General features: G+C 40.6%; 1 protein-coding gene across 1 annotated transcript; it reads left to right on the top strand.

Annotated features, from left to right (window-relative positions):
- The first annotated feature begins 1,495 nt into the window (after positions 1 to 1,495).
- Positions 1,496 to 26,694, top strand: SLC15A1 (solute carrier family 15 member 1). The gene is made up of 23 exons (XM_064646034.1): positions 1,496 to 1,621; positions 5,030 to 5,052; positions 8,042 to 8,126; positions 8,212 to 8,353; positions 10,589 to 10,708; positions 10,883 to 10,982; positions 11,230 to 11,320; positions 12,541 to 12,624; positions 13,737 to 13,819; positions 14,979 to 15,065; positions 16,095 to 16,184; positions 18,187 to 18,231; positions 18,332 to 18,361; positions 18,487 to 18,575; positions 19,715 to 19,796; positions 20,272 to 20,397; positions 21,586 to 21,735; positions 22,147 to 22,196; positions 22,724 to 22,834; positions 22,975 to 23,071; positions 23,512 to 23,658; positions 24,511 to 24,618; positions 25,816 to 26,694. The coding sequence occupies exons 1-23, from the start codon at positions 1,618 to 1,620 to the stop codon at positions 25,999 to 26,001; spliced, it is 2,130 nt and encodes a 709-aa protein (XP_064502104.1). The 5' UTR covers positions 1,496 to 1,617; the 3' UTR covers positions 26,002 to 26,694.
- The last annotated feature ends 1,009 nt before the right edge of the window (positions 26,695 to 27,703 follow it).

The raw sequence follows: 27,703 nt of genomic DNA, 5'->3' as shown, positions 1-27,703 counted from the left end.
TTTTGCTGGAGTAACCATAATAGAGAAACGCAACACTGCCTGCGCTGTGTGGCCATATATATATATATATATGCCACTGAGCAATGATATATGACTAGCATCAGCTGTGGCAGTGGAGCTTATACAGCAAGATTTGTGTTTCTTACAGGAGTACTTGCTATAAATATAGCTATAACCACCTACTCGTGTTTTATCTTAAGAATTTATTCATGAATTGTAACAGTCAAAAGTATGGGTAACTGATAAGAAGTTAGAGCTCCTTTGAGGAGATTACCCTCATATAGACACAGTTTAAGAAATCCAGGTTCAGCTGTAACTACATCACAAATCAGAGCAGCCTTCTTTAGTACTTGAAGTGCTGACTGTGGACATTCCACATTACAATACATTGCAACGCTTGTTTGATTTGTACCTAAGAAGAAATCAACCTGTTCAGCAGCCAGGTAATTACTAAGTGCGCAATGTAGAAGATGCTGCTGGATTGATTGCACAAAGCACAGACCAGTGTAACACAAAATCTTCAAGCCTCAAAGAAGGATTTTATTCGTCTTTCAGAAAATTCTTTTTTGGCAATGCCTGCTAATATTTTACTGTTTCTGAATTCTGAGTACATTCAAGTCTTAGTAACGTGTAGCTTCCCTAACCCACTCCTCTTGTTGGCCTCCCACTCTGGTTGCTGTTTTCATGCTAGACTTATCCATTTATTTCACATACAGCGCTCAGTAAGGTCCATATAGGAAACATACATCATGTTGTATTGATCAGCATTCTCCCAGGTTTCCCTGTGGATTGGTGGCACAAATGGCACCCAGGACAGACGCCTGCTGCGGACTGACCAAGTGATGAGCAAATTGGGTCATGGAAACATAGAGTCACAGAATGGTTTGGGTTGGAATGGACCTTAAAGTTCATCTAGTTCCAACCCCCTTGCCATAGGCAGGGACACTTTCCACTAGACCAGATTGGTTAAAGCCCCATCCACCTTGGTTCTGAATACTTCCAGAGATGAATCCACAGCTTCTCTGGACAACTTCTCGGGAGTACCAGTTCATGGAAGCCACAGGCCAGAGATCATTAGTAACCAGTGGCAGCAGCAGTCAGGGAAATCTCTTTCCTTGTCTTGAAAGGAGGGAATGAGGCAGAAAGCTGCCCTCCACACAGCATGTAGTCCGCTTACTTGCTTACTGAGTTTTCTATCACGCAATTGTCATCAAAGGATCAACGTGCGGCTTTAGCATTGCACAGCGCCCGGTTCACCTTATAGCATTGGCTCGGAGCTCCTTGATGGCCACAGAGCGAAAACAGCCCTGGACAGCAGGTGACACTCCTCGTTTAGCAGCCAGAAGGGCAGCGGGCAGCCCGAGCTCCCCGATCCGCTGCGCTCACGCAGCCCGGGCCGAGCCCGGCGGGTCATGGCCAGGTGAGCGCCGGGATCGCTCCCCCGATAAGCGCCCCTGCTCCCGCCCCGACACCTGCGCGGCACCGCCCCGCAGCGCCCGGGGCCGGGCGGGGCCCCGCCACCGCCGCCCTTAAAGCCCAGCCGCCCCTAGCAGCTTCCTTCCCTCTTTCCCTCTTGTTTTCCAGCCCCGAGAGTTTCGCTGGTACCGGGCTGGCAACATGGGTATGTGCTGCGGGGAAGGGTGGGGGCAGCCTGGAGGTGGGTGGCACGGCAGTAGCGGTCCCCGGCCTGGGGGCCGCGGCAGGGATGCCGCCCCGGGATGAGCACCGGAGGATCTTCAAGCCGCCTCTCTCCGAGTCGGTTGACTGTGCCGGACTGTGAGCTGGCAGCATGGCTAAGGAGCCGTGGGCCCCCAGGGCTGGCTCCGCTGTTCGGTGCAGGTCTGAGGACACCTTCGGATGCTCTTCCTTTTTTGTCATCCCTCTTCCTCTGGGGCAGCTCTCCCTCTGGCAATGCTGTGTCCTGGCTTTCGTGACCCTGCCTTGAAACCCGAGCAAGAGCCGAGTGATGTTACCTTGGCCTTTGTGAGCTCTTAGAGCTGAGCCCCTGGCTGGTGAGGTTTACCCTGCACTTTCAAGGCATGTGGAGCTTAGGATCTGAGCACAAGTTACATGTGGTGTTTCTCACACATGTGAAATAATGCTTTTTTACTGAGACTGTTTACCTATGATTGACCTAGTGTTTTTTAAATATATTGAGACACAGATTGAACATTCAGATAAGGGTAGAGCCCTAATTAATCCTGAAGGTTTATTCTTGTCTGAATTGGAACACCAAGTAGTAAATGTGCAAACAGTGCTTTTCTGTGGTGTAGTTCTACACTGGCATTTGCTGGACCCTTGGTCCTGCAGTGTCAGAGCACATTGGTGTGTCTCTCCTAGCAAGCAGTTCTTGAGTTGGAGAAACCTTGTCTTACACAGGGAAGGAACCTGAGACGCAAAAAAAAAAAAAAAAAAAAAAAAAAGAGAGAGAGAAAGTGCCATTGCATCTTCAGCAGGCAAATCTGCATTCTGGGAACATGCAGCTGTAGTAAAGAGCAGGCAGAACCTGGCAATGGTGCTGCCCAGGGGGGCACTGGAGTCTCACTGACTCGGGCAGCCAACTGTGAAAATGGTGATGGCTGTGGGAAGAGAGAGAAATGCGATGCAGCTGGGTCTGCTCAGGTAATATCAAGCTTGCTGCATTATTGGTTTACTTGGATGGTTTCTATGTCAGTGTTTTTCAGGAATAGCAAAGTGTGAATCAGGGACTCTTGGAGTTACTTATCCTGATGGTAGCAACATCCCTGTGGAGGTGCTGGAAGGCTGCTCCAGAGAGCAGAGGCAACAAGTTTGGATGTGCCACAAGTCAGGTACCAGGAAAGCAGGCTTGCTCTTGAGCTAGAAACATCCTCAGTGACAGTGTGGGTGTGTACAGATTTAGCCTGGCCACAGACATGAAGTATTTCAATCTGGTAGATTTGCTGAATGGAGCAAGGCAATGCACTTCCATCTTTGTGTCACGGAGCTGCAGGAGTTGAAGCATCACACTGCATCCCTCTGACTGCGGGGAACCAAACTGGTGGGAGCTGCTGGGGAAGGGGTTGGAGCCATAAGCCTGTCCCACCTTACCTGCAAGTATGAAAAGGAGAGAGTGACCCACTGATAAATAATTATTTAGATGCAGTGCTAAAGCCAAGAACTGAGTGGCTTATGTCTTTACATTTCTTCAAAATATTTAATCTCTAAGGGAATACAAAGGGACAACTGTTTAGAGGTTTATATCAAAAAGTGCAGAGCTCTTCAGTGTTTTGTGGAGAGAATGAGGAGTTCTGCTTGTCATTCTATGTGGTGAGAGAATAAGAGGTGTTGAGGGTTGCCTCAAAAAGGGACTGCTCCAAAATGGCACTAGCAAACCTCAGATTTATCACTGAAAATGATCCAAAATGTTGGGTGCTCTGTGCTTTTGTAGGTAGAAACTTGAAGCTGCCTGATGGTGGAATCCTCAGCTAATTTAGGTGTCTTTGTTGAAATGGTGGCTTTAATGCTACTGGAAGTTTCCCTGACCCTCTATGTAAAAGGAGAATTGAGGGGTTAAGTCAAAATGATTGAGAAATAAGTGTGTCTCTTAAACAAGGAAGTTAGACAACGTTGTCTGAGAAAAATACCTCTGTGATGTCCTCTGTGTAAAGTTTCTTACAGAGGTGATACTTTTACCATTTGGAAAGGAAAAAATGCAACCAAGAGCAAGTTTCTTGATATTTTTGTCCCAAGGCTTAGTTAACAGACAGGAGCTGCCCGAACTGTTGTTCTCTGTACATGTTACGAAAAAATGGCAATATGACAGGTGTGCTGGAAAGGCCAGCAACCGGAAATAACCAAGGAGTTGCTATGAAGATAATCTATCACTAACATTTTAGTATCCTTCAGTGTATCTGCTCACATGGGTTGTATAAGGGACATTGCCAAAAACTTTAATAACTCATGTGCCTGCACATGGGCTGAATTTGTTGTGTTAGCACTTTCAAAATGTTACTTGTTCCCTAGGAAAATGTATTCTTGAATTACCTGCTATCTCTGTTGTGAAGGTACTTGTCCACAGCAGTGAAGGAAAGAATCAGATTAATCAATTTTAATAATTTCTGGAAATTATTTTAGTTAGTATCATGTCAAACACTATAGTATTGCTGTCAGCTGTTTTTATCTGTTGTGAACTATGGACTAAATAATGATTTTGGCAAAGATACTTATAGAGATCTATTGTGGGCATACTTGGTTTACAAGCAGGGATTTCAAAGTTCACATCTTGTACTTGTCTTATCTTAAGGATAATGAGTTTACTTGTGGTTTTATGTGAAATGTCGACATCAACTATCTAGCACAGTGAAAGCTCAGCCTACAAGCCTGTCCCCTGAGCCAAGCAAGCCCTGCAGGACACTGCTTGAAGGGCTGCCAGGGATAGTGGGCCTGCCATGATCAGCTGAAAGTCACTTTAGGGCTGCTCTTTAGATGTCTGCTCTTCCTGCTCTCAGTAGGATCCCCCTGTGCTTCCAGGTCTTCCTGGATTAATTTTCAGGTTGTGGGAATGCCTGCTAACATGGATCACTCAGTTGCACTGCGTATTCAGTCCTCTTTAAATCTGAGCTGTGGAAAGTTTGTCCCTTTTCAGGACTTGACCTCCATCTGTGGCAGGGCATCTTTAGTCTATTCCCTACTATTGACTTGCCTTCAAGGTTGCATCCCTGAGAGCGAATTGAAGCAGGATTCATCTTCTGTGAGTGGCTGGATGGTCTAGCACCACCCTAAATGATATGGAGTGAGCAGTCATAGTAGGATGGGATGCTTTGTCTTGTCACTCCTTTTGAGTATTTCCTGTGACTTTATGCACACCCTAAAAAACCTAAGGCAATCAAGTGATGTTTTGCCTAATAACCATGAAAAGTCTCCCTTTAGTAAACTGAACTCATCCTGAAAAATACTGTGCTTGTATTTAATTATTTTGAGCTGAACTTTTTTTGAATCTTCCATTGGTTTTAAAGGAATATTACTTACTACTTTCCATTAACTTCTGTTTTTTTTTTTCTCTTCACAGCTGGAAGAGGTAAGGGCAAGTCAGTAAGTATTGTTTTCTCTTATAAAAAGTTGCTATACTGACTCTCTTTGGGTTACATTGTTTTGGTAACTTTAGCAGTACACAAAATAACATTAAATGTATAAAATAGTGAGCTACTGGCCAACTGATGCAAAAGCAGCCTTGTAGTTTTTAAAGTTCTAGCTAAGCATAAGTGTGCTCACCATCCTGATAACAAGTCTGAAGAGCCTGTGCTGACTGAGCGGGCATTGGTCCCTGGAGCCCATCCTTCTTCTGGCTGAGTTGTCATCATCCACCAGCTCTCCTTTAGGACTCTTACTTTTCAGTGGTAGTTCTTGCTCTTGAATCTTTGAACTGCTAATGACGTGTCTCAGCAACTCTATCTCTGTGTTTGCTTTTCTTATAAGGTTTTACTCCACAGACTTTCACTCTGCTTAGTGGCTTCCTCAGCAACCAAGGTCAAAGCTGTGCAGTGGGGTGCTGGTAACCACAGGGCAGGGCAAAATTATGGAGAGCATTATAAAGCATAACCTTCAGGTTACCTCTTTGGTGATGGAGCCAGTGCTTCTTGACCAGTGAGGATACAACAGTAAAGGTTTTGGTGGTAGATGTGTGTATGTGCACATGTATACTGTAACAGGGGACAGTATAGTGCAAAACAAGGACAAGTATAAGTCATATATTATCATGGATTAATTGCACAGTCTCCTTGCTTGTAGCATCTTGGAAAAGCAGAGGGCTTGTCACCTTTGGAAAGACCAATAGCTTTCTCCTGCCTGCCTCTGTTCATACTCAGCTCCAGCTGTGACATGCAGATCCCTTCCAGTTCAGAGGCAGACAGTAAAAGCCCACCAGTGGCTGCTGTGCCACCATGTGAATGCAGGATGTCTCCACTAGGCACATAAGCACTAGTGGCTTAAAAGAGAAATCCAGGCTTGTTGGGTTGCAACCTCCCCAGACCAGCATGTAACACCCTCTTAAACAATAAGGCGTTGGGTAGGATGATGATGTAATGCTGGGGAGGTTTGTGAGAACCCCAAAATGGTCAAAAAGATTTTAGTGAGGTTTTGTGACATTCTGGTGGGAATGGGTCCCACCAGCTCCTGGTCCAGGACTGCTCTGTCTTTTTTCTCTCTGTGGGCAGGACAAACATGGGGAAGACTTTGTTCCACCTCAGGAGCAGACATTCCCTCCTCTCCTGCTAGGCTATTCCCAATTACACCAGCAGAAACAAGTCATGCAGTCTGGATTACTGTTTCGGTGACTAACCTAACATGTGCTGAAATCAAAATCTCTTCGGTATATCTCATGGCTGCTGAACTAAACCTTCACAGTGTGGTTCTCCATCTGTCTCCTCAGGAGCATGAACATTGTCATGGCTTAGGGGGATAGTGTGTGGGCAAGGTGGGAAGCATTTGTCTCTGTGAACTCCACCAACAGCTGTGTCCAAGTTGGGAGTAGTTATCCAGAGCTCCTGCCCTCTTCAGCTGAGGGAAATGGGCACTTTCAAGTGAAAGTAACTGATTTTTGGATACATGTGGATGATCTTCCTTTGGAGACACCTCTTTCTGCCCAAGGAGGATGTGATAAATCAAGGATGACAAGTTTATATTTATGCCTCAAATTTTGATTGCTCCAAAGCTAGATGAGTCCCACTGGCACTTGCCTGACATTGGGTTTTTTCAGTGAATCCTGTTTATCAAACCATGGGTAGGATGGGCACTACATACTTGGTTCTGCTAGTAACAAAAATCAACACTGTTCGGGCTGCTCAGACATCCTCACGACTGAGTCAGATAGGTCAGCAAGGCGCTTGCCACTTTCATTTCTTTTGCAGTATTCACAAAAAACCTGTTGTAGCATGCAGGTCTCAAAGTCTTGTGTTGTTCATTGAAGATTTGCTGGAGGCATGGGCTCTCTGATTTACTTGTGTCAGGCAGGATATCCCCATGTAAGGTTTCTTTCCTTCTGATCTGCAAAGTTAACTTTTTCCTGTTTCGCATGAAATACAGATCAGTTTAATTCCTGAACCCTTGCAATCCAAACAATGCTATTTTTTTAATTAAACCTAAGAACCATGGGAAAGAATTGTTTTATCTCTGGAATGTTCTGAGTCTTATTGAAAATCTGTTTTTTTGCTATTTGCAGAATTAAACCAATAAAAAAAGATTTTTAAGGAAGAATTATGTTTACATTGCATTCCCATTAATTTTAATAGAAATGATATCATGTATTCATCCACTAAGAAAAGTAGATGATCAGAAATTAAACTTCAAGTTCTACTGATAATGTCAGATTTGTACCTGATGTATGTTTTTTTTCCCCTTTGTCTCAATGGCAATAACTCTGGTACAAGATACATGACTGACCATTGACAAGCCTGTTGCAGCAGGTGAAGGTTCAGTGAATCTGGCATCTAATGCTATACCATTTTAGGTTAGGAATAAATTCCATTCTATCAAGTCTGAAGAAATTAAGAATTCTTCAAGCAGAATATTTTTAAGGATGGGAAGTTTTTCCTAGAAATTTTCTTGAATGAAAACTTTAAATGTTTATTTTTCTCAACTGCAAGTGTTTAAAAATAACCCCAGGCTTCTAACTGTGGTGTGCTGTGGGGTTTTTTGTTGGTTTTGGATTTTTTTTTTTTTTTCATAAACATGGCTTTTTGTGTATTTTTAGATACCAGTCAAGATTACTCTAAGAGTTAGGTGCTGGAGACCTCAAATGTGTATAGTGCAACACTTGAAGGTCAGGTATAGCATTGCTAAAGATCTCTTGCAAAGGGCAGACGAGCAGTGTGTAGAGCTCTGGGGACCAAGAGGGGAAAGTGAGAACTGACTCTTGGTTCAGGTAAACCATTGTCATTTCCACAGAAGCCCATGCAGCCTCCTGACCCTGAGTACCCACCCACTTCCACTGAGTTCATATTAACCTTGCTCAAGCTGTGGGTTGCAGTGAGCAGTGTTAGTTTGCGTTACACAGCTCTGACCTCACACTGTCTCTTGCCTCCAGTCACTCTGCTCTGGCTTCCCTCTGAGCATCCTCTTCATCGTCGTCAATGAGTTCTGCGAGCGGTTCTCCTACTATGGCATGCGAGGTATGTACTGTGTCTCCTTGTGCTGACCACGTTACCCAGCCCTGACTTTGGTTTGTAACCCATTGTTTTGTTCTTCTTCCTACAGCTGTGCTCGTTTTGTATTTCAAGTTTTTCCTGCACTGGGATGACAATTTGGCCACAGCCATCTACCACACGTTTGTTGCCCTGTGTTACTTGACACCTATCCTTGGAGCAATCATTGCGGACTCTTGGCTGGGAAAGTTTATGTGAGTGCTTCCTCAGGAAAAAAAAACAAATCTTGAAAACTCACCTGAAATCAGTGTTACATAAACCATCACCTAAAACAACAGCTCTGAACACCTTCAGAGCTGGTGTTGACTGCTCCAGGATAGTTTGTTTTATTTGACCAAAACTTGAGGTTTTAATTGATTGAGCTCAGACTTGAAATTGCACTGTTAATTAAGAAATGTTCCAGTTCTGCTAAGCAGTTAAGGGTAGTAGCATGCTTTCCCAGCATACTGCATGTTCTTCCTCTCATGTAAACAAAATGCAAGCTAAACTAAGGAAAGTATTCACCAAGCTGTGAAAATAGATACCGGAGATTATAATTACATTGGACAACCTCTTTACCTACGGTAGGTGGCCAATGAAATAGTGAATTAACTGGGGCTTAAACTAAGTTTTAAAATACTGTATGATTTCAGAATTGACAGTTCAGTGAGAGTTCTTACTGAGTAGCAAGTCTGTCTTTAAATCATGTATCTGTGTTTTTTACCTGTGTGCTAATTGTTCAGGAAAGTACTACTGCAGTTCTTTGAAAGGTAACCAGATTATTTCCAACAGCCTTATCTTGCTCTCCTTTACTAATGTCTTGATTCTAATAGTGTTTACTTTGCCTGAAAAAAAGCACAATAAAGATTTTATGGAAGGTCATGAACCATGAATGTTAACTGACTTGTCAAAGGTCTCCCAGAGATGAGAGATGAAGCTATCTGTGCTGTGCAGTCAGCTGCACCACCTTCTGCTGTGCTGACAGCCCTGGGAAGCCCAGGACTGTGACCACTGCCCTGTGTGCTCCATGGAGCTGGTCTGAGCAGTGTGAACTCACTGCAAGTAGCTAGATATGTTGCAGATTGCAGCCTAAATATGTTGTGTACTTGCTTGTTTAGATGGTATAGTTTATTTTTTTAAAATCCATTTTGGCTTTGCAGATCTTGCATCCTTTCTCCTTTGGTACTTGTTTAACCTCAATTGTACACTTTCTCCCAAGCTGTTAGGCAACTAAAGTAATGAAATTGAAGTGCTGTTTAAAAAAACATTCTACGTTATCTGTTAAATATCACTTAACAGCAGATTGACTGTTCCCCCACTTCATAGATCTTTCCTCTGCTACAGGGAAGAGAATTTTAAGCCAGAGAAACTTTGTTGTAAAGTAAGAAGAATTTGTCTGTGTCCCTCTTGTATCAGGGTGCTGCTCCAAGCTTGATGTGAGGATCTCTGGCCTATGTCAAATAGAGTTGGATTGTCCTAGGTCTTGGAGCCTGACTTTCATTGTCATGAGTTGCACTGGGTTTGGGGCTGCTTCTCCTGCAAACTGTTTTTAAATACTTTCCTATCATTGCATCATATTTCTCCTACTTTTCCTCCAAACTGGGGAACTGGATCTGTGCCTGTTGAATGGAGGCTCACCCAAGGAAGCAAATGAACATGGATTAAACTACACTCACATGCTTAAGGTCCAAAAAAATTAAAAGGGAGTGTGTTTTTACATACAGAAAGGAGGACTGGACCCTAAAGGCAGGCTGGTGATTCTGCAGCATTACCCTCCTAGGCACCTCCTGGTAGAGGAAGTCAGGCTGAAAGCCTGCAACCTGTGCTCTTCTGTGCTCTAATCTGAGTGTAAAGATGTTCACACACAGCCAAGTGGGAGAATAGAGTTGTTGTTCACAAAACTATTTTGGTGTAATTTCCATGATTAAAGTAGATTTATAATTTTTTTCTTCTTTTATTCCTGCAACTAGAATATAAAGTAACATAGAAAATGTTTAGTGATATTAAAATCAGTGTAAATTGCATATTTGTGTTGCAGAGTAGTCCATTTAAACTTCACCGTATGCAAAATATAATAATGGCATTCTTGAGTTGGTTATTAAAAAGGCAACCACTGAAGATATTTAAATATCTCCCATGAGCTGATGATATCTATAGAATCCATTTGTCATTTTGCCTTGTTTAATTAAACAAGGCTACCTAAAATAATAATAATAATAAAATAGAATAGAATACTGTGGCAGTGGTGTGGGGACAAATTTTTACAGTAGCTTTTGAGAAGTTCAGTCCTTATTGTATCTGTTGTATCTGTATCTGCTTCTTTACTAAGCATCTTTGAAATAAGCAAAAGTCTGCTTTATCTATGTAATCTGCATTGTCTGTGTGCATTGTGTGTGTGTAATTGTATTAACATATCTAAAAAAAAAATGTATCTCCTCTCTTTACAACAGGACCATTGTCTCCCTGTCCATTGTCTATACGATTGGACAGGCAGTCTTGTCTGTGGGTTCCATAAATGACCTGTCGGATCACAACCGGGATGGCTCTCCCGATAATGTTCCATTGCACATGTGAGTTGCCTTGTACATGGGGTTTTTTTCCAGGCTGATGAACAGGACAACTTACACCTTAAATTTATGCTACTTGAATTTCAACTGTCTTTCAATCAGTCTAGTATTTATGCTTTAAGAAAGAAAATAAAGTGATTTTTTTTCCCCCTTTTTCTCTTTTCTCCTTTGCTTCAGTGCTCTGTCCATGATTGGCTTGATCCTCATTGCACTTGGTACTGGTGGGATCAAACCTTGTGTGTCAGCATTTGGTGGAGATCAGTTTGAAGATGATCAGGTAACAGTGTCTTTCAGATTTTCAATTATACAGAAATTTTAATACTCTAATAATATTTTACTATTGTAATACTCTAATAATGTACGTGTTTAGACATATGCATTACTGCAGTGTTTCCTGAGTAGCTGAAGGAGATACTGAACTATTTGTCTTGAAATGTGAAAATAGACTTGCTAATTTAACAATCTAGGCTCATCAATGTGGTTCTGGCTAAGCCTTTCTAAACATCTTTGTGTTTTTACTGTAGGAAAAACAAAGAAGTACCTTCTTCTCTCTTTTTTATATGGCCATTAATGCTGGAAGTCTCATATCTACTATAATCACCCCAAGTCTCAGAGGTAAGGCCACATATTTGTTTATAAACAGTTAAACATCAGAAAAGGATGAGTGTTGGATTGCAGTCTAGTTAGGTTTAAATTAAAGTTATGTTCTCTGACACACTGGAGTTATCTAGCAAATGGTTTTCAGTGTGTCATTCGACTTCTCACAGGCAAGGTACTGTCAAAAACAAGCCAATCTGAGACCTGAATTGCCTTTAGGATCAGAATTACTAAATCCAAAGAGACGTGGTGGAGCTGACAACTTGTATGCCTTAATGCATGTTTTAGTTCTGGGAAGGTACAAATATGTCACCTCTTCCAATACCTTTAAAGCCATCACACTAGAAAGAGTTGTATTGTTTGCTGGGAAGGGAAGTGGGGAGAGAACCCTCTCCTCTGGAAGTGAAGGCTATTCTGAAGTGTGCTCATGCTAAGTACAGGATCATCAATACACGTAGTAACCCATTTATCCATGTGACAAGGTAAATAACTTTTCATATTGTTAAACAAGAAAGTTATTTTCTCTTCTGCTTATAAAGAGTAGCATGACCCTAAACAAAATGCAAACAATTTGCTTATCTATATGCATATGGAATTCTGTGGCAAGCTTACACAGATGGTGCTGTATGGATGTGCTTGGCAGGAGTTTGAGGAAGGCTTCTTTTCTCAAAAAAAAAGGAAACAGCATGTGAGTTCTGGAATAACCCTGAAGCATTGGGGTGAAATCCTGGCCTTTGGATTTCTTGACTGGAAGGCTGTGTAGAAGTGTTTGAGATGTTTGCTTAATGCAAATTCTGTCCTTTCCCAAAAAAGAACTAGAGATGCATAAGGCACAACATGCACTTTACTTCCTTGCTGATTAAGGGTGAAAACAACCTTGGCAAAAAAAAAAGACAAATTCAGCTGAGGGAGGTGATAAACTGCCATGTACTGTAAAAGTTTAACCAAAAGGCTAATACAGCTAAATCAAGACATTAGTTAGCTGCAAGCTAGCTTTTTTTTTCCCCCCAAACAAACTCTCTTCCAGAGGTCCCTTCCAACCTCAACCATTCTGTGATACCTTTCATTGTTGAAAAGGGAATTATTTAAGTTGGATACTGATCATCAGTTCTGTGGATGTCAGCAGAGAGGTTTGTTGTACCCCCATGAGTTAACAATGAATGTGAAGTACAGAAATCGTACGTAAAACATCAGTAGTGCTGACTGGGACTTTAATCTAATGTTACTTTGTATTTCAGCTACAGAATGTGGCATTCATACCAAACAGCGATGTTACCCGCTAGCTTTTGGAGTTCCCGCTGTCCTGATGGCTGTCGCCTTGAGTAAGTGGTTCTGTTGCCATCTTGCTACTTCAGTGGTTAGATGATAATGATTTCATAATGGAAAAGTGATAGAAATTTCCAGGTAATACCTCTACTAAAACCTGAATATTTCTGCAATTTTTAACTCAAAATTTTTTCGTGGGTGGAATTAAACTGAAGCATTCACTTTTCCAGAAGAGAATGATGTACCAGGAGAGACTGATGGGGCTGGGGAGAGGCATGAATATACCTTTGAATTCTATATATTCTGTAAACTACAGGCTATATTTCTTGGACTACTGGGATATATAAATAGATCTTTCGAATGTAGTGCGAAAATTCTCAGAAAATGTGTTTTGGAAGTTATCTCTAGTCCAGTAATGCAAACTGTATAATTGTCCCTGCACTGGAGAAATCCTGTACTTGGTATGTCATTATTTCTCAAACACCTGCATTTTTATTAGCTGTGCTACAGGTCACTCCCTGAGCCTGACTGCTGCATCACAAAGACCAAGAAACTGGGGGGGGGGGGTGTGCCATCATGTACCACAGTAACCCTCCTGGTCCTGGTCCTTCATAGTCCTGACCAGGAGCCCACCCAGCTACCAGTGACCTCACCTTGCCTGTGCGCTCAGCCTGAGCTGCACGATGGCTGTGGGGGCTTGCCTGTGTCCTGCCCTGCACGTGACAGGGTGAGGCTGAGGAATGTGCCCTGGGCATGGGAGTAAAGGACATCTTGGTGAGTCCTGCAGTTCAGGCAGAGCCTCGTGTCTCTGTATGATGTGAGCCGCAGCATCCTGAACTCCTAAAAAGGAGCCCGTACAGCAAGGCCAGAGTCAAGGTCCCAAGTGGTCCTAGTTTTGACCATCCCTCAATCAAGCTGACCTTCCATTGAGCACTTACCTTAAGAGTTTCCAGATTTAGTTTTTTGTCTTAAATAGAAGCAATCTGCTGGTATTAATTTGTTTTATTTTACTGTATGATAGCATGAGAATAGGCCAATTCATTGCTCATTAGGAGACTTATTTCCACCCTCATCTAACTCCTTAACTGTTACAGTTTCCATACCAGCTTATTTGCCACTATTTTAATATGATTCTGAGTTGCTTTTGGTTTCTGTTTGCATGTTGTAGTCGTGTTTATAGCTGGAAGCAGAATGTACAAGAAAGTTAAACCTCAAGGAAATATAATGCTTCAAGTTTGCAAATGCATTGGAGTAAGTACTGCTTTTATTCCCAAAATCCCTGGCAGCAATTTTTAAAACTGTTCTGTAAACATTCCTAGATCAGAAATCTGTCATAATATAAGGAAAGGTTCTAAGGATTTATTTTTTTTTTTTTTTTACTTTTCTTTCGTTGCTGCCACCTCCAGGTTTAGACTGCCCTTTTATTAAGTGTATCTTGATTTATACATAAATTATACAAGTGAATTTATACATAAAGGAAACAAAGTAAGATGTCAGTGATATGTAAAAGCTTATCCCAGTTTCTGGGAATCATTCCCTACACATTTGCACACCTTTCTGCAGCCCTGTAGTAAGAGATAAACATGCCTTGACCTGAGTCAAGAGCAGAGCTACCAGCACATTTTATCAGCAAATATTTATTGCTTATTAAAAGAATGCTATTTACAATGCAGAGGTATATTGATCCCCACTGCATTAAGGAAGTTGGGGGTTACATATCAGTGTGAGTGTGCAAGGAAGGGAGTGGAACCTGCACGAGTAGATTTGCAATAGATTTTTGCAGTGCCTCAACTTTGAAATCGGGATTTTTTCATTTATGGGCTCCTTCATTCTCTGTGCAGCCCTGCCAGCTTGTTATAGTCTAGCCCATTGCTTATCTTGTAAGCACTGTCAAAATTAAATCTCTACAGGTGATTGACCATTGCTTAGAGTGCTGCTCCTAAGACCCACTTCTGCCTTGCATATTATTCCATGTGGAAAATCTTGGGAGTTCTTTGGGACTATATTTGTGTAGATTCAATATCAGTGTGAGGCATATCCACAAGATGCAGCTTCTTACACTGAAATGTACTCTTACAGCCATTCAGCTCTGAAAATCTGTGCATATGCATTGTTGTACCTAAGTAAGTCTGAAGAAGACAGATCTTCAAGCTCCCAAAATCAACCCACACTGAGAGAGACTACTCTCAGATGTTTGGTTCACCTAAACTCACAGTGGAGTGCACACTCCACTGGATATGCAGTGTGAGGCCTTAAATGCAATATTCCCATAGATGACTGGAGCAGTTAACAGAAGTAACCTTTAGCACCCTCTAAACACTAGAAGTGGGAGCATAATCTTTAATGACAAAACAGCTCATTGCATTTATAAATGTTTGTAGTGCCATTAAACAATTCTGCCTCTCCTCAGTTTGCCATCAAAAACCGATTTCGGCATCGCAGCAAGGAGTTCCCCAAGAGAGAACACTGGCTGGACTGGGCGAGTGAGAAGTATGATGTAAGTCCTGTGTAAGCCTCTTCTGCTGTGGTATCCCCTCATCCTCAGCTTCTCTCTGTCTGCTCTGAGCCATTGCCTCAAGCACTGGACAAATAGTTTTGGGCCTCTCGATCATTTAGTAGCTACTGATCTGGCTCCCCTGGGGTTGCAGGTTATCACCTCAGCTCCTGTGGGGGAGAGCAGAGATGTGTGAGTCAATGCTCTCTGTAATCATAGGCTGTCCAGGGAAATTCAAGGGAGATGAAGAAAATACTTTCCCTTGTCAAACAAATACAAACACTTATAATTTTTCGGTTAGAAAACTAGCAAGCATTATCTTTCTCAAGTTTTTGTTTCTCTTGATAAACTGCCTTCAAACAAAGTATGCTGGTTTAATGACTGCAGAGGGGGAAAATGGGAATGGTGCTGCTGCCTGTCATGGTTAATGCACAGGGCCATAATCCTTGTCTTGGGATGAAGCTTATGAATTATGATTTGGATTTTCAGTTGAAGTGGGTAAACACTGCATCCCCTCTGGCCTCAGTATAATTTGTAACCATGACTCTCAAAGCCTGATATACCATAGACCCCAACCATGTCGCTTGCCTCCGATCTGCTTTGCCCAGTTGTCAATGGCAGCACAAACCTTAGCCTGTCACTTTCATTTTCCTTTTGCCTATATGGTTTGTTCATATGTGAAATCCCTCACTTGCCTGTCATTCAAATGCCTCCTTCCTAAAAAAATAATGCAGCACTAAGTGATGAATCTCATGCTGCCATCAGTATACATGCAAAGAACACCAGGTCTCTCTGATATCAGTGTCACCTTCCACACACACAGCCCTTCCCACATCCACAATCAACCTTTGTATTATTTTAACAGAAATAATCAGAAGTACCCACAACATGGGAAGTTTAGTATGTGGGTAAACATTACATGATGGGTCTTTGCCTGTTGCTCTGCTGTGAATAGCAGTCTGCAATTGTCTTTTTTTTTCTTATCTTTTTTTTTTTAACCAATTCCTCCTGTGTAATTCTTATTTGCTGCAGAAACGACTGATTGCTCAGATTAAGATGGTGTTGAAGGTGCTTTTCCTTTACATCCCTCTCCCCATGTTCTGGGCACTTTTTGACCAGCAGGTAAAGTAGAAATTGTTTGGCTTGTTAATTAGAGCTGTACGCTATCACTCTATGTACTCTGAGGTCACCAGACATAAAAGGTGTGTATGAGAGGGTAGAAAAACAAATTCTTTAACCCGGTTTTAATGCAAAATGGTAGTTACTGAGTCCTGCTACTACAGGATGTTCTGCAGTCAGGGTAATCTCAGTTTATCCGAACATGCCCGGGACTGATTCAGTGACTGAGGCCTCTCCAAATTTTGTATCAGACCCAGACTCAGGGGGTGAAACAGTAATTTAAATTTTTCTTAGTTCTAATGTTTCTTCCATTGTCAGTTGTGAGATGAAATTTAGTGTCCTAGTGCAAATGATGTCGAGAATCAGGGCTTAAATGATCTGGATTCCAGTTTACTTAATCACTTGCACCCTGTTATAAATGCAGAATCACAGAATATGCCAAGTTGGAAGGGACCCACAAGGATCATTGAGTCCAACTCCTGGCCCTGCACAGGACCATCCCCAAGAGTCATATCACATGCCTGAGAGTATTGTCCAAATTCTTCTTGAACTCTGTCAGGCTTGGTGCCATGAAGACTTCCCTGGGGAACCTCTTGCAGTGCCCTCTTCACCCGCTGAGGGAAGAACCTTTTTCTAATATCCAACCTAAACCTCCCGTGACACACCTTCAGGCCATTCCCTTGGGTCCTGTCACTGGTCACCACAGAGAAGAGATCAGTGCCTGCCCCTCTTCTCTCCCTCATGAAGAAATTGTAACTGCAATGAGGTCTCCCCTCAGTCTCCTCCAGGCTGAACACATCAAGTGACCTCAGCCACTCCTCCTGTGGCTTCCCCTTAAGGCCCTTCACCATCTTCATTGCCCTCCTTTGGATGCTCTCTAACACCTTAATATCTTTCTGTATTTTGATGCCCCAAACTGCACAAATATTCAAGGTGAGGCTGCACCAGTGCAGAGCAGAGCGGGACAATCCCCCCCCCCAACCTGCTGATGACACTTTGCCTGATGCCCCCCAGGACATGGTTGGCCCTCCTGGCTGCCAGGGCACTGCTGACTCATATTCAACTTGCCATCAACCAGGACCCACAGGTCCCTTTCCGTGACACTGCTTTTTAGCACCTCATTCCCCAGTCTGTATGAACGTCCAGGGTTCTTCAAGCAGAAGTATAAGCCTATAACTCCCATTCATTTGGTGAACTGAGTGCTCAAGACTCATGAAAGCAACTTTCATAGTTATGCACTGAAGTATGAATTTAGGAGGACATCTGAGAGAATGTCTAGGCTTGAAAGCTTTATCCAATGCAGATGGGTAGGAAGTTTGGTCCAGATTCCCTACCCTGCTGCTTTACTACCTGTGAGCTGTAATGATCCGTGTAACCTGTTACAAGTAGGTAGTTCTGCTATGAAATTCAGAGCTAAATACTCATTACATGAATAATAACTCATATCTTGGACAGTGGTACATTGCAGGTGGTTAAAGGCGTGCAGCACAGATGCAGCAATAAGCATTCTTGTCTCACCCTAGGATCAGGCTGGAAGTCAGCCCCACTTAACCCAGTTATTGGCAGGTTTTTGAGGCAGAGGGCTCAGGGCAGGTTGAGCCCTGGCTTGTCTGCACACTCTGCTGGGCTGTGTGAAGGAAGGATGGGTGTATTGGAGGTGTGGGCTGCTCGAGCTCAAGCAGGTAGCACACAGGTGCATTGGTGCCTTCTATGCATAGCACGTGGCAGTGCTCTGCACAGGATGTCCCTGCCATCTCTCCACCTAATTTCTGCATCTAAATTATTTTCCACTCTATTTCACAAAACAAGTAAATGAAATTAAATGGACCGTGAGGATTGCTTTGTTCAAATGTTTATGTTGCAGAATAAGAATATTCCCAAAGCTAGCTTTATTTTTTTTGTTGTATTGCATGTTTTCCCCAACACTTTACTTATGAAAACAATTCAAGAGGAACTTTGGAAGATTGATTTACTATGACATCTAATTTTCTCTTCTTTTATTAAGGGATCAAGATGGACACTGCAAGCCACAACAATGAATGGGGATTTTGTAAGTTAATTTTTATTCCTGTTGTTTTTTTTAAGTAACACTTTTCAGACCACTTACTTGTTGTCATAATATTAAAAACTATTTATTTTTCCTTCACCAGGGTATTGCAGTTCAACCAGACCAAATGCAGGTACATTTAATCTTCTATCTGCTGATTTCTTCTGAAAGATTATTTACATATTGACCTTCATTTAAAAAAAAAATACTTTGAAAAATACTTAATTTTTTTCCTCTTCTTGTGTTCACCTTCTACAGATTGTGAATCCAATCCTGATTATTATAATGGTCCCAGTTGTAGATTCTTTGATTTATCCTTTAATCAAGAAATGCAAGATCAATTTTACGTAAGTTGATGTAATTACCTGACTTCAACAGAAGCTCGTTTTAGTGGTTTGTTTAAATGGCTCTTCCAGCCCTAATGTAACGGTAGTGTATTCAAAATGGGTTAATATTTAAAAGAAATTAAAATATAAAAAAATATAGGGTATTGCAAATGGTGTGTAGAGGCACCACAGAGTAGAATCTAATAGTAAAGTAACAATATTTTCTAGTTAAGGACAAAACCTTCTGATTGCAGGAGATGCTCTTTACTGTTTTCCACATTCCCTATGTCTACGCCCTCTCCTTCCTCAAGAATATGACGTAGAAATACAACATATATTCTTACTATATGTCATGTTTTGGGCTTAAAATTACCTGAAGATGTGTTTCCTCTTCCATCCCAGTGAGGAGTCTGGCTCACTGAATACCTCTAGCTGGATCTTCAGTGGGCATTACATGTTATTTTTAAAGTTGGTAATGAAGTGGCTAGCACTTGCAAGAGAGCTTGGAGAGGCAGAAGAGAATACAGTTCTTAAAACAGTTTTCACAGAGCTAAGGTGTAATGTTGTTTTTCCATACAGTTAGGAAGAATCAAGGGTGTGTGATGTGCTGGAAACACTGTCATTCATTTATGAACACTCTACACTGGACAAATGATGCCATGAATAAAATGGCTACTTTAAATTTACCCTTACAGCTTAACTGAATATAAGTAAATGTCTTCTAATTCAAAAAATTCCTCTCACTTCTTTTGTTCAGTATTATTTAAACATACGATATGGACACACATTGTTACTCTCTTTTAAAGAGAGCTTTGTTGTAAAGCTAACAACTGTATTAGATTCAGGTTTTTCTTCCTGCAAAACAGACTTTTTCAGAAACCTAATAACTGTGTTCAATAAGTATTTGAGCCCAGCAGATGCAGAGTAACAGTTTATACTAAGATGCTGCAGAAAAGACATATTTCCTGAAAGTGTAACTATAAACTGAGGCATACCTAGCTTAGCGGAACACTTTCTGTAATAATATCAGCCCTTCAAATGGTGATAATGTGCTACTTGTGGCCATTTGAATTTCCAAAGGTGGAAAGAAAAAAACACACTTCTGAAGCTTTGAATTCACACTTGTCTTAAAACTCACGTGTTTTTTGTTGTTGTACTAGGCCCCTGAAGAAGATGACTGTTGGTATGTTCCTTGCCTCTATGGCTTTTGTTGCTGCTGCCCTTGTGCAAGTGCAAATAGATGTAAGTTCAGCCCCATGCGAGTATTTACTATTAATATTTGGTTGTTAATACAGAACAAAGTGTTTTTAGTGGGGAAATGAACTAAGAGTCCAAATTTGGAACCAAGCATACAAGCACAGAAGTAGAAGGATGTTAAAGAATATTGCAATACTGTGATTAGCATAATAAAAAAAAAACAGGATGTGGGAGAAGCTCATTCCTTGAACTGCAGGGTGGCCTTGGTAGTGCCAGCATGATGTAGCATGTGATAAAAGACGAACCACATCTGGCCATGGAGGCATTGTTGTGGATGAGAGACTTCTTTCCTAAGGCAACTTGTGAGACTTGTAACAAAACCTGTTATTTGTGTTGCATCCCTCAGACAACTGTAGATTGTAAGGCAAATGTTCAACATGAAATAATAAAGATCACAGTAATTATAGTAATTTTTCCATGTGACTTAGGGCGCTGATTTTACTTTTTTTCTGTCCTGTAGAAAACTTCTCCAGTTTTCCCTGCAGCTGGACAAACACAAATCAGATTAATGAACCTAGGTAATGTTCCTGTAACAGCTCAGTTTCAACCTCAACTTCAGAGTGTGCATGTAGCACCTAAGGAGGCGGTAAGTAAGGGCAGATGAGGAACAGCAAGTTAAGAAAAATCTAATGGAGTAAGTCAGTCATTCTTAACTAATGGTTCAAAATTGATTTTTTTTTTCCTAGGTTTTTTTTTCTTCTAGTAATTTTAACTATTTCTTTTTTTTTGTATTGTGCAATGAATTGTTACTGAAAACACAGCGAATGAAGAAATGGAAACTATGTCGATATTTTGACAGGCTAGTTTGTTTTGACAAGAGTAGAGGTTTCTTTCAAGAAACGTTCATAAACTTATCAGTGACTTTAAACTAGTTGAAAACTTCACTCTCATTAAAAAGGTTCCATTTCTTAACAGCAAGAACACTCCTTCCTTCAGTAAAAGTCCATTCAGCTCTAGTAAGTCACTGCTATTACTGTAAGGGATGGCTTACTTGAACAAGGAGCTTTTTCTGTGGTTACATCACATGTTAAGCTTCAGGTTCTAATACAACACAGCACTGGTAGCTCTGTTGACAGCAAAATGTGATGGAGCTGATGGATCTTTTTGATAAGGGATGTTAGAAGCATGATCTCTGATAGTCTGAGGTCTTTTTTCTACATAAGAGGAGAAACCCTACTCCATCCTCCAAATGGAAACAGAGCTGTAAGGAGAAGACAAGGGCACCCAAAGTGTATACTGACAAGGAATTTATATAATCATGGTTTATACCTGAAAATGAAGGGCATACTCTGTCTATTAATGTTTTAAGTATTTTATGTTGATTAAACATGTTTAGAATATTTTAAACATGTCACTTCTGTTACGCTGAAACCATAAAGATGAAGTTTGCATTTGCATCTTTTAGGTGTTGCTATTTGGAAAATGCTTCATCTTATGATAGTGCTGCCTCTGTAGCTAAGCAGAATTTTTTTCTGGTGGTTGTGGTAAGCCTGATTTATATGGAGCAAGAAATACACAGGAAAATATAACAGCTATTCCATAATGTTTGTGGAAAGCCCATGTGACTTTGAAGCTTGTGTAACAAATTAAATTAATAAAAGAATAGTGATCCAATGGAACAAAACTGAAAGTTAGGGGATGCTTATGATCTCTGGCACTTCAGAAGTAGTACATGTATAAACTTCTGACACCCCTGAGTCCATAACATTCCCTCAAAGTTGTAGACAAGTATGCAGTTGCACAGAAATTCATAGCAATTTGTTTGTCGTTGTAGACAGACTACATGATATTTGAGGCTTCTGAGCTGCAATTAAACATAACTTCTGGATCGCTAAACGAAGCTCATCTTTTGGAGGGCCTGCTAGAGGAAAAACGTTACACTTACGCATTTCAAGTGTTTGGAACAGACATTGTTTCTAGTTTGGTAAGTCTGCTTAATTCTTAAAATATACATTGATGTTTTAATAGCTAAATATGTGGACTGTGTGAAGCTGAGAGGACAAGCTCTGAGTAGCTTTTTATTTTGTCTTGTTTTCTGTCTCTCCTTGTCTTTGCTGTACCAGTAAGACTGGTGAGCTGTAGAGAGCAGGCCAGGATGTTGTTTAAAAAAAATAAAAAAAATTTTTATTTACCTTGATGATCACCCTTTCCCCAAGATTTAGATGTGTGGTCATATGAGTTTTCTAGTAAACCTGTATTGTAGTAGGTTCCTTAAGTGGAAGGTCTGGAATCTTGCTCTGAAGTCTCTGTTAATTGCCCACTGCCATGCAATAATGCATATTAAAGCTCTTCACTGAGGCCAATGAAGTATTTTGATAATGGTCTATTCCACCAGATATTGGACAATGTTACATCAAAACCAGAAGAAGGACAAAATCTCATCAGGTAAAGTTTGTTTTGCTTCTAAATTTTGACAGTAGTGTGACTATCTCTTCAATATATGGGTGGACTCTTCTTGTTTAATATAGTTTTCTATACTGTAGGAGCTCACCTCTTGCTGGATACTTCATTTGATGTTTAGGGTGTGTAAGAACTTCCAAGGCATGATTCATTTAAGCTATCTTGCACATCTACTTTGGGTTTAATTTAGCTAAAATCAGAAACATGTATTTCACTCCATTGCCTAGACTTTTTTATTGATGAACTGCACAGACTGTGTGTCTATAACTTCTTTTTAGACTTGAATAAAAAATATTCTCCTGCTTCTCTCCTTTTTTTTTCTACATTTTCCGTTTGCTGATGAATTTTCTACTGTTTGTAGTAGTGGCTTGCTTTTGATGTTCTCCTAAGAAAAATATTAAATGGGAAGACTTGATCCTTGTTGTGCTGCCAGCATATTATTGAAAGTAAAACCTGTATTCTTTGACTTATGTATATTTTGTGTAGTGTTTAATCGCTCTTGCATTTTAAAGGTTCATAAATAGTGATGTTTCTACTGTTGACATTACTCTGGATGGCGAGACTGTTGCAGTGCTGCCTCCTCTTAGTGCCAGTAATTACACCACCATCCCAGGAGGACACTCGTAAGCATTTTTCTTTATCCTAATTTAATCTTAGACATGCTTGTCCTTGGGAAAAGGGCATAGAACATTTTCTTTTTATATATATATATAAAATAGACACAATTGACTATACCTATGGTTTGAACTGTTTTCTTTTTCAGGCGATATGCCATTAAGAGTGAAACATCCTCATCCAGTTGTTCAGTTTTATCAAAGAAATTTGGATTTGGCAGTGCCTATACCATTTCAATCGATGACGTGAGTTGCCAGTGTTGTTTGATGGACAATATAGAATTACTTTCCATGTTGTATACTTTAATTAAAAAGCACTTGTAGAATTATCCCTCTTGCTTCTAATCATACATATGATATAATTCTGGTGTGTTAAATGGAACATAAAGCCATTGCTAACTATAAAAATAATGATGGGTATGATAATGACATAATGCAAGATTTCATGTTCATCACTAATAGCCTTAAATCTTTAGCCCCATTAGATACTATGGATTTGCATGAAATCTGCTGTAAATACCTATACTTTATAACTAGGTATGCAGATCTTCATATGCAATATTTTTTATTTACCCAGAACTTTGTATATGATTATAGAACTACTTAAAGTGTCTTTAGTGTGCAGACTTTTTATTACTTATATTTACTTTTTATTACTGTTCCTAACGTGCTATTTTGATTTCCAGTGTACTCAAGGCATTCTTAATATAACATATTTTGAAGATATTCCACCCAGTTCAGTCCATATGGCATGGCAGATCCCTCAGTATTTTCTTCTTACATGTGGAGAAGTAGTCTTCTCTGTCACTGGGCTGGAATTTTCATACTCACAGGTAGGTTTTGCTATTCTTGTGTTAAGAATCCTGATAAAAATTAAGATCTTTGATCTGTTGTTTTTAAGTGGTGGTTCTGTACTGCTGCTTTGATCAATTATATCCTTTAGAGCTCTTTAGCAGGACTGTATAAACTGATGCAAGTTGGCCCTGGTTCACTAGGATTCAGTGTTTTACATGAAGCTATGCTGAATTATATAATTTGAAGACAACCACCAGTACTCAAATTTCCTCCTCACATATGACTTTCCATTGAAAATAAGAGGAACTGTACTGCTGCTGTAAAACCGAACTGGAGAGCACTCAAATATAAAATAAGGAAATACTGATGCCTTATCTCCACACCAATTTAATCCATACAACCTTTAGCAGCAATTTAGTTATAATTTTAAAATTCCTTTGTCTTCTGACTCCAGTTTATTAGCTGTGTGTATTTCTTCCCTTAATTCTGAGTCTAGAAGCTGCAGTGATGGGAACATTTTAAGATGTGGCTTGCTAGATGATGATGCACTCAGTTTCTTCATTTCAGGTGTACCATGTGTTTCCAAGGTGTAAAATGTGCCTGTTAGTTACTCAGTATGTGTAAAGTTAAAGGTGTTAGAATTAGCGTACTAGTGATCTCTTGCTCCTCAAAGCCTTCTCCAGACCTATTTAGTTCTCTAGCAATTTATAATTTAAAAAAAATCAAACAAAACCAAAAGAATCCCAACCACCACCAAAATCAACAAAACCAAGAAATCCTCTTCCCCCCTGCAGAGAACCAGTGTTTGTTGTATGGTAAAAAATGCAGTAAACATCAGAAAATAAGTCATAGCAGTGTTTGCCTGAAACTTAAATGTCTGTCTTTTACAGGCCCCATCTAATATGAAGTCAGTGCTGCAGGCAGGATGGCTGCTGACTGTGGCTGTTGGTAACATAATTGTCCTTATTGTAGCTGGAGCATCCAAACTCAGCAAGCAGGTAAGCACACAAGCAATAAGTGTGCTATTATATTACACTGTGAGAAAGCAGTTCCAATCCAGAGGGGAGTCACGGCAGATAACCCTCAACTACAACTTTTTAACATCCGCATTATGGTGGATTTGCATTTAAAACTGGAATATGAGAGGTTAGTGTTGGCTGCAAGAGTGTACTAGTCAGTTGTAGAACTAGTTCTTGACTGAGTAATCTCATTAGAGAATATAAATAACACAGTTATGAATCTTTATAACTTATTTAGGTAAAAACTAGTTTTGAACTTGAACAAATAGTTCTTCAGTAGAGGCTCCTACCACTTATCTCTTGTTTACCATCCTTAACTCTTGCTGTCAGCGTCCTTTGCTTGCCAGCAGCAGTCTCTAGTATCTCTGCAGTGAATTTCTTCTCACGGTGTAGAAAGTCTGTGACCATTTTAGCTGAAATACTGGACTAATGGAATTAAAACCTATCAAATTACTGTTAATTCTTAATGAGCCCTCACTTGCATACCACAGTCCTGCCACATCCCTTCTGGATCCATTGGTTTCAAACCTCATTCTTTGAGGCATGAAAGCTGTGGTTCTCCTGGTAAAGAACATCTGTATAAGACTTTCTATTAGTGCCACTCTCTAATGGATCAAAAAGTCTGAGAGAGGGAAAAGCCTGTCTCTGAAACAGGTCTGGCAGTCCCAGTTTCGGCTAGATTAACCAGAAAGAGCATGAAACAGGTGTTGAGGCTTTTCAGGTGGAGGTTGTACTTTGAAACCAGAGTTTCTGGTCTTGGTCTCTGCCCACGTTTGTGGTCAGTAGAAACTTTTAACTGCTGACCTAAGTTGAAGCAGAATCACTGCCAACCTGGTTTAGATTGAGATTACCTGACCAAAAGGAGGTGCTGAGTTTCCTTTTCATTCAATTTCCAGTTCCTTCAGGAAAAAGATATTATTGAACTTTTCAGCATTCACAGAACTTTTGTCTTTTCAGTGAAGGCAGAACTACTGAAAGAATTTCAATCCTCAGTTGCTTTAATATGTAATTATATACATCTAATATACTTAGTCCTGTAAGCCATATGATACTTGTTAGGCACACTCAGTTTCACATTCTGAATTCTCTTCTTGCAAACACTAAAATAATGGTCCAATACTCTCGAGGAATGAATATTGGTGGATAATTTGTGCCTTTTTTTTTTTTTTTTTACAGTGGGCAGAGTATGTGCTGTTTGCTGCCTTGCTGTTCGTAGTTTGCATCATTTTTGCTGTCATGGCTACCTTTTATACCTATGTTGATCCAAATGAGATTGAAGCCCAATTTGATGAGGAAGAAAAGAAAACTAAAAAGGATCAAGATGACCGTGAAAAGGAAGCTGAAGCTGATTCTAAAATGTAGAAGCTGTATTCAAGGAGTGTTCTTAAATTGTGAAATCCCATTCACTCTCCCTGCAATAAGAGGAATTTGGGTAGCAGTAATAACTCTTCTGGATAATGTCTTGTGGGAGACTTTAAGACAACCTGTTTTAACTTAAAATGGAGCCTCTCTTGGCAAGCAATAGCAAAAGATTAGTCTCTCTCTTGTACTGTATGTGGTATCCTGAAGAAACTCCAGCAGAATTTGCACTCTTAATGTACCTCAATCTTAAATATTATAGCATTAGAATATTGAAATGAGACGTGGAACTATTGGACCTGTGAAAAGTATTATTATACTGCATTTCAATTTTATAGCATGAAAGAAACAAGTCTTGTCAAGAAACAGCAATTGAAGGCAACCTTTCTGCATGATCTCTCTAGCCTCACTGTTACTTCAAAGCAGCAGGTCACATGTGCCTTAAATTCTTTTGTACTTTTGTACAGATAATGGGAGCAAAGCTCTGGCAGTGTTCAGATTAAAATGCTGTCTGTGCTCCATGTGGCAGTAACTTGGACGTGCACTGTAATGTAATGCTTTATGTGCCTGTTAACTACCCATTTAACTCCTGTTATGTCTTTAATTAGTATTAGAAGTGTCCACTCAGGTAAACGGATAATGACAAATGACCTTTGGAATAAGCAACAGCAATAAAACTTGTGGTGTAAAAACTAATGGAAGTGGTTTAAGAATGTGGCTCACAGTTGCATGTTAACAAAACTTGATCCCGCCTCTCTTCTGCCTTTCTCTATGTGCTCCATCACTTGAAGCTAATGGATCAGTGTTAGTCTTAATATACCTGTAACATCCCTCAAATTTATGGTATGGAAGACTAAATTTTGCTGCTTAACAGGATATTGTAGTCCATGTTATGGAGTGTCAGTGGTCTGCATGTTGCTTTGGGAATTTTTGTTTAAGGTTCACATCCTGTGCTTTTTCCAGCAGCTAACTTGGACTCACTGGCTCCTTCAGTAGACTGGCCAGACTTTCAACTGCTTTGATGGCTGGCTCCCAATGCTCTTATTCTATTTTACAGCAAGTCCATTTTAATATTTGGAAGTGCTCACGCAGACACACATATTCAAGCAATATGTGTTTTGCTAGCACTGCAGATGCATGGGCCCCTGTGACCCCTGTTCCCACTCCAGTTGCTGGCACTTAGACCTTCATATGCATAGATAATAGAGTCTCTCACCCATGAAAACAGTTAGAAATGGAGTTTAAAAAGTTAAGTCCAAGGTGCTCTCTCTTCTGCATCACAGATAGTCACAGAATATTCTGAACTGGGAGGGAACCACAAGGATCAACAAGTCCAACTCTACAGGGATCAAACCCATGACCTTGGTGTTATTAGCACCATGCTGTAACTAACTGAGCTAAAAGTCCTGTTAGGCAGTATCCCTTATTGGTCTCTAAGGTCATTTGGGGAGAGCCTGTCCCATGGATTTGAGATGCTGCATGCCCTCCAGCCAATGGGACTGAGGGTCTCATGGTACAGCCCCAGGAGCAACTGGATCCCTGTTTTCCTCTGAGGAGTTAAGGGGGTTTTATACCAGCTTTATTTATGGTAGACTGGCCAGTCTTTCCTGTGCCATGCCATGCAAGTTAAGCAAAATAAATTCTCTTAACTGTATCCCTATAGGAGGATCTTTTGTCTACTACTTTGTCTGTACCAGATGAAATG

This window comes from Pseudopipra pipra, chromosome 2 (assembly GCF_036250125.1).
Source record: "Pseudopipra pipra isolate bDixPip1 chromosome 2, bDixPip1.hap1, whole genome shotgun sequence".
NCBI classification, from domain to species: domain Eukaryota; kingdom Metazoa; phylum Chordata; class Aves; order Passeriformes; family Pipridae; genus Pseudopipra; species Pseudopipra pipra.
Note: the sequence above shows the minus strand (reverse complement) of the source record. Positions and strands in the feature narration are given on the sequence as shown.

Excerpts from the sequence above, each read along its gene's own strand:
- SLC15A1 (XM_064646034.1), top strand. Across the intron at positions 21,736-22,146 it reads CAGACATTGTTTCTAGTTTG|ATATTGGACAATGTTACATC; the intron begins GTAAGTCTGCTT and ends CTATTCCACCAG. Across the intron at positions 22,835-22,974 it reads ACCATCCCAGGAGGACACTC|GCGATATGCCATTAAGAGTG; the intron begins GTAAGCATTTTT and ends TTTCTTTTTCAG.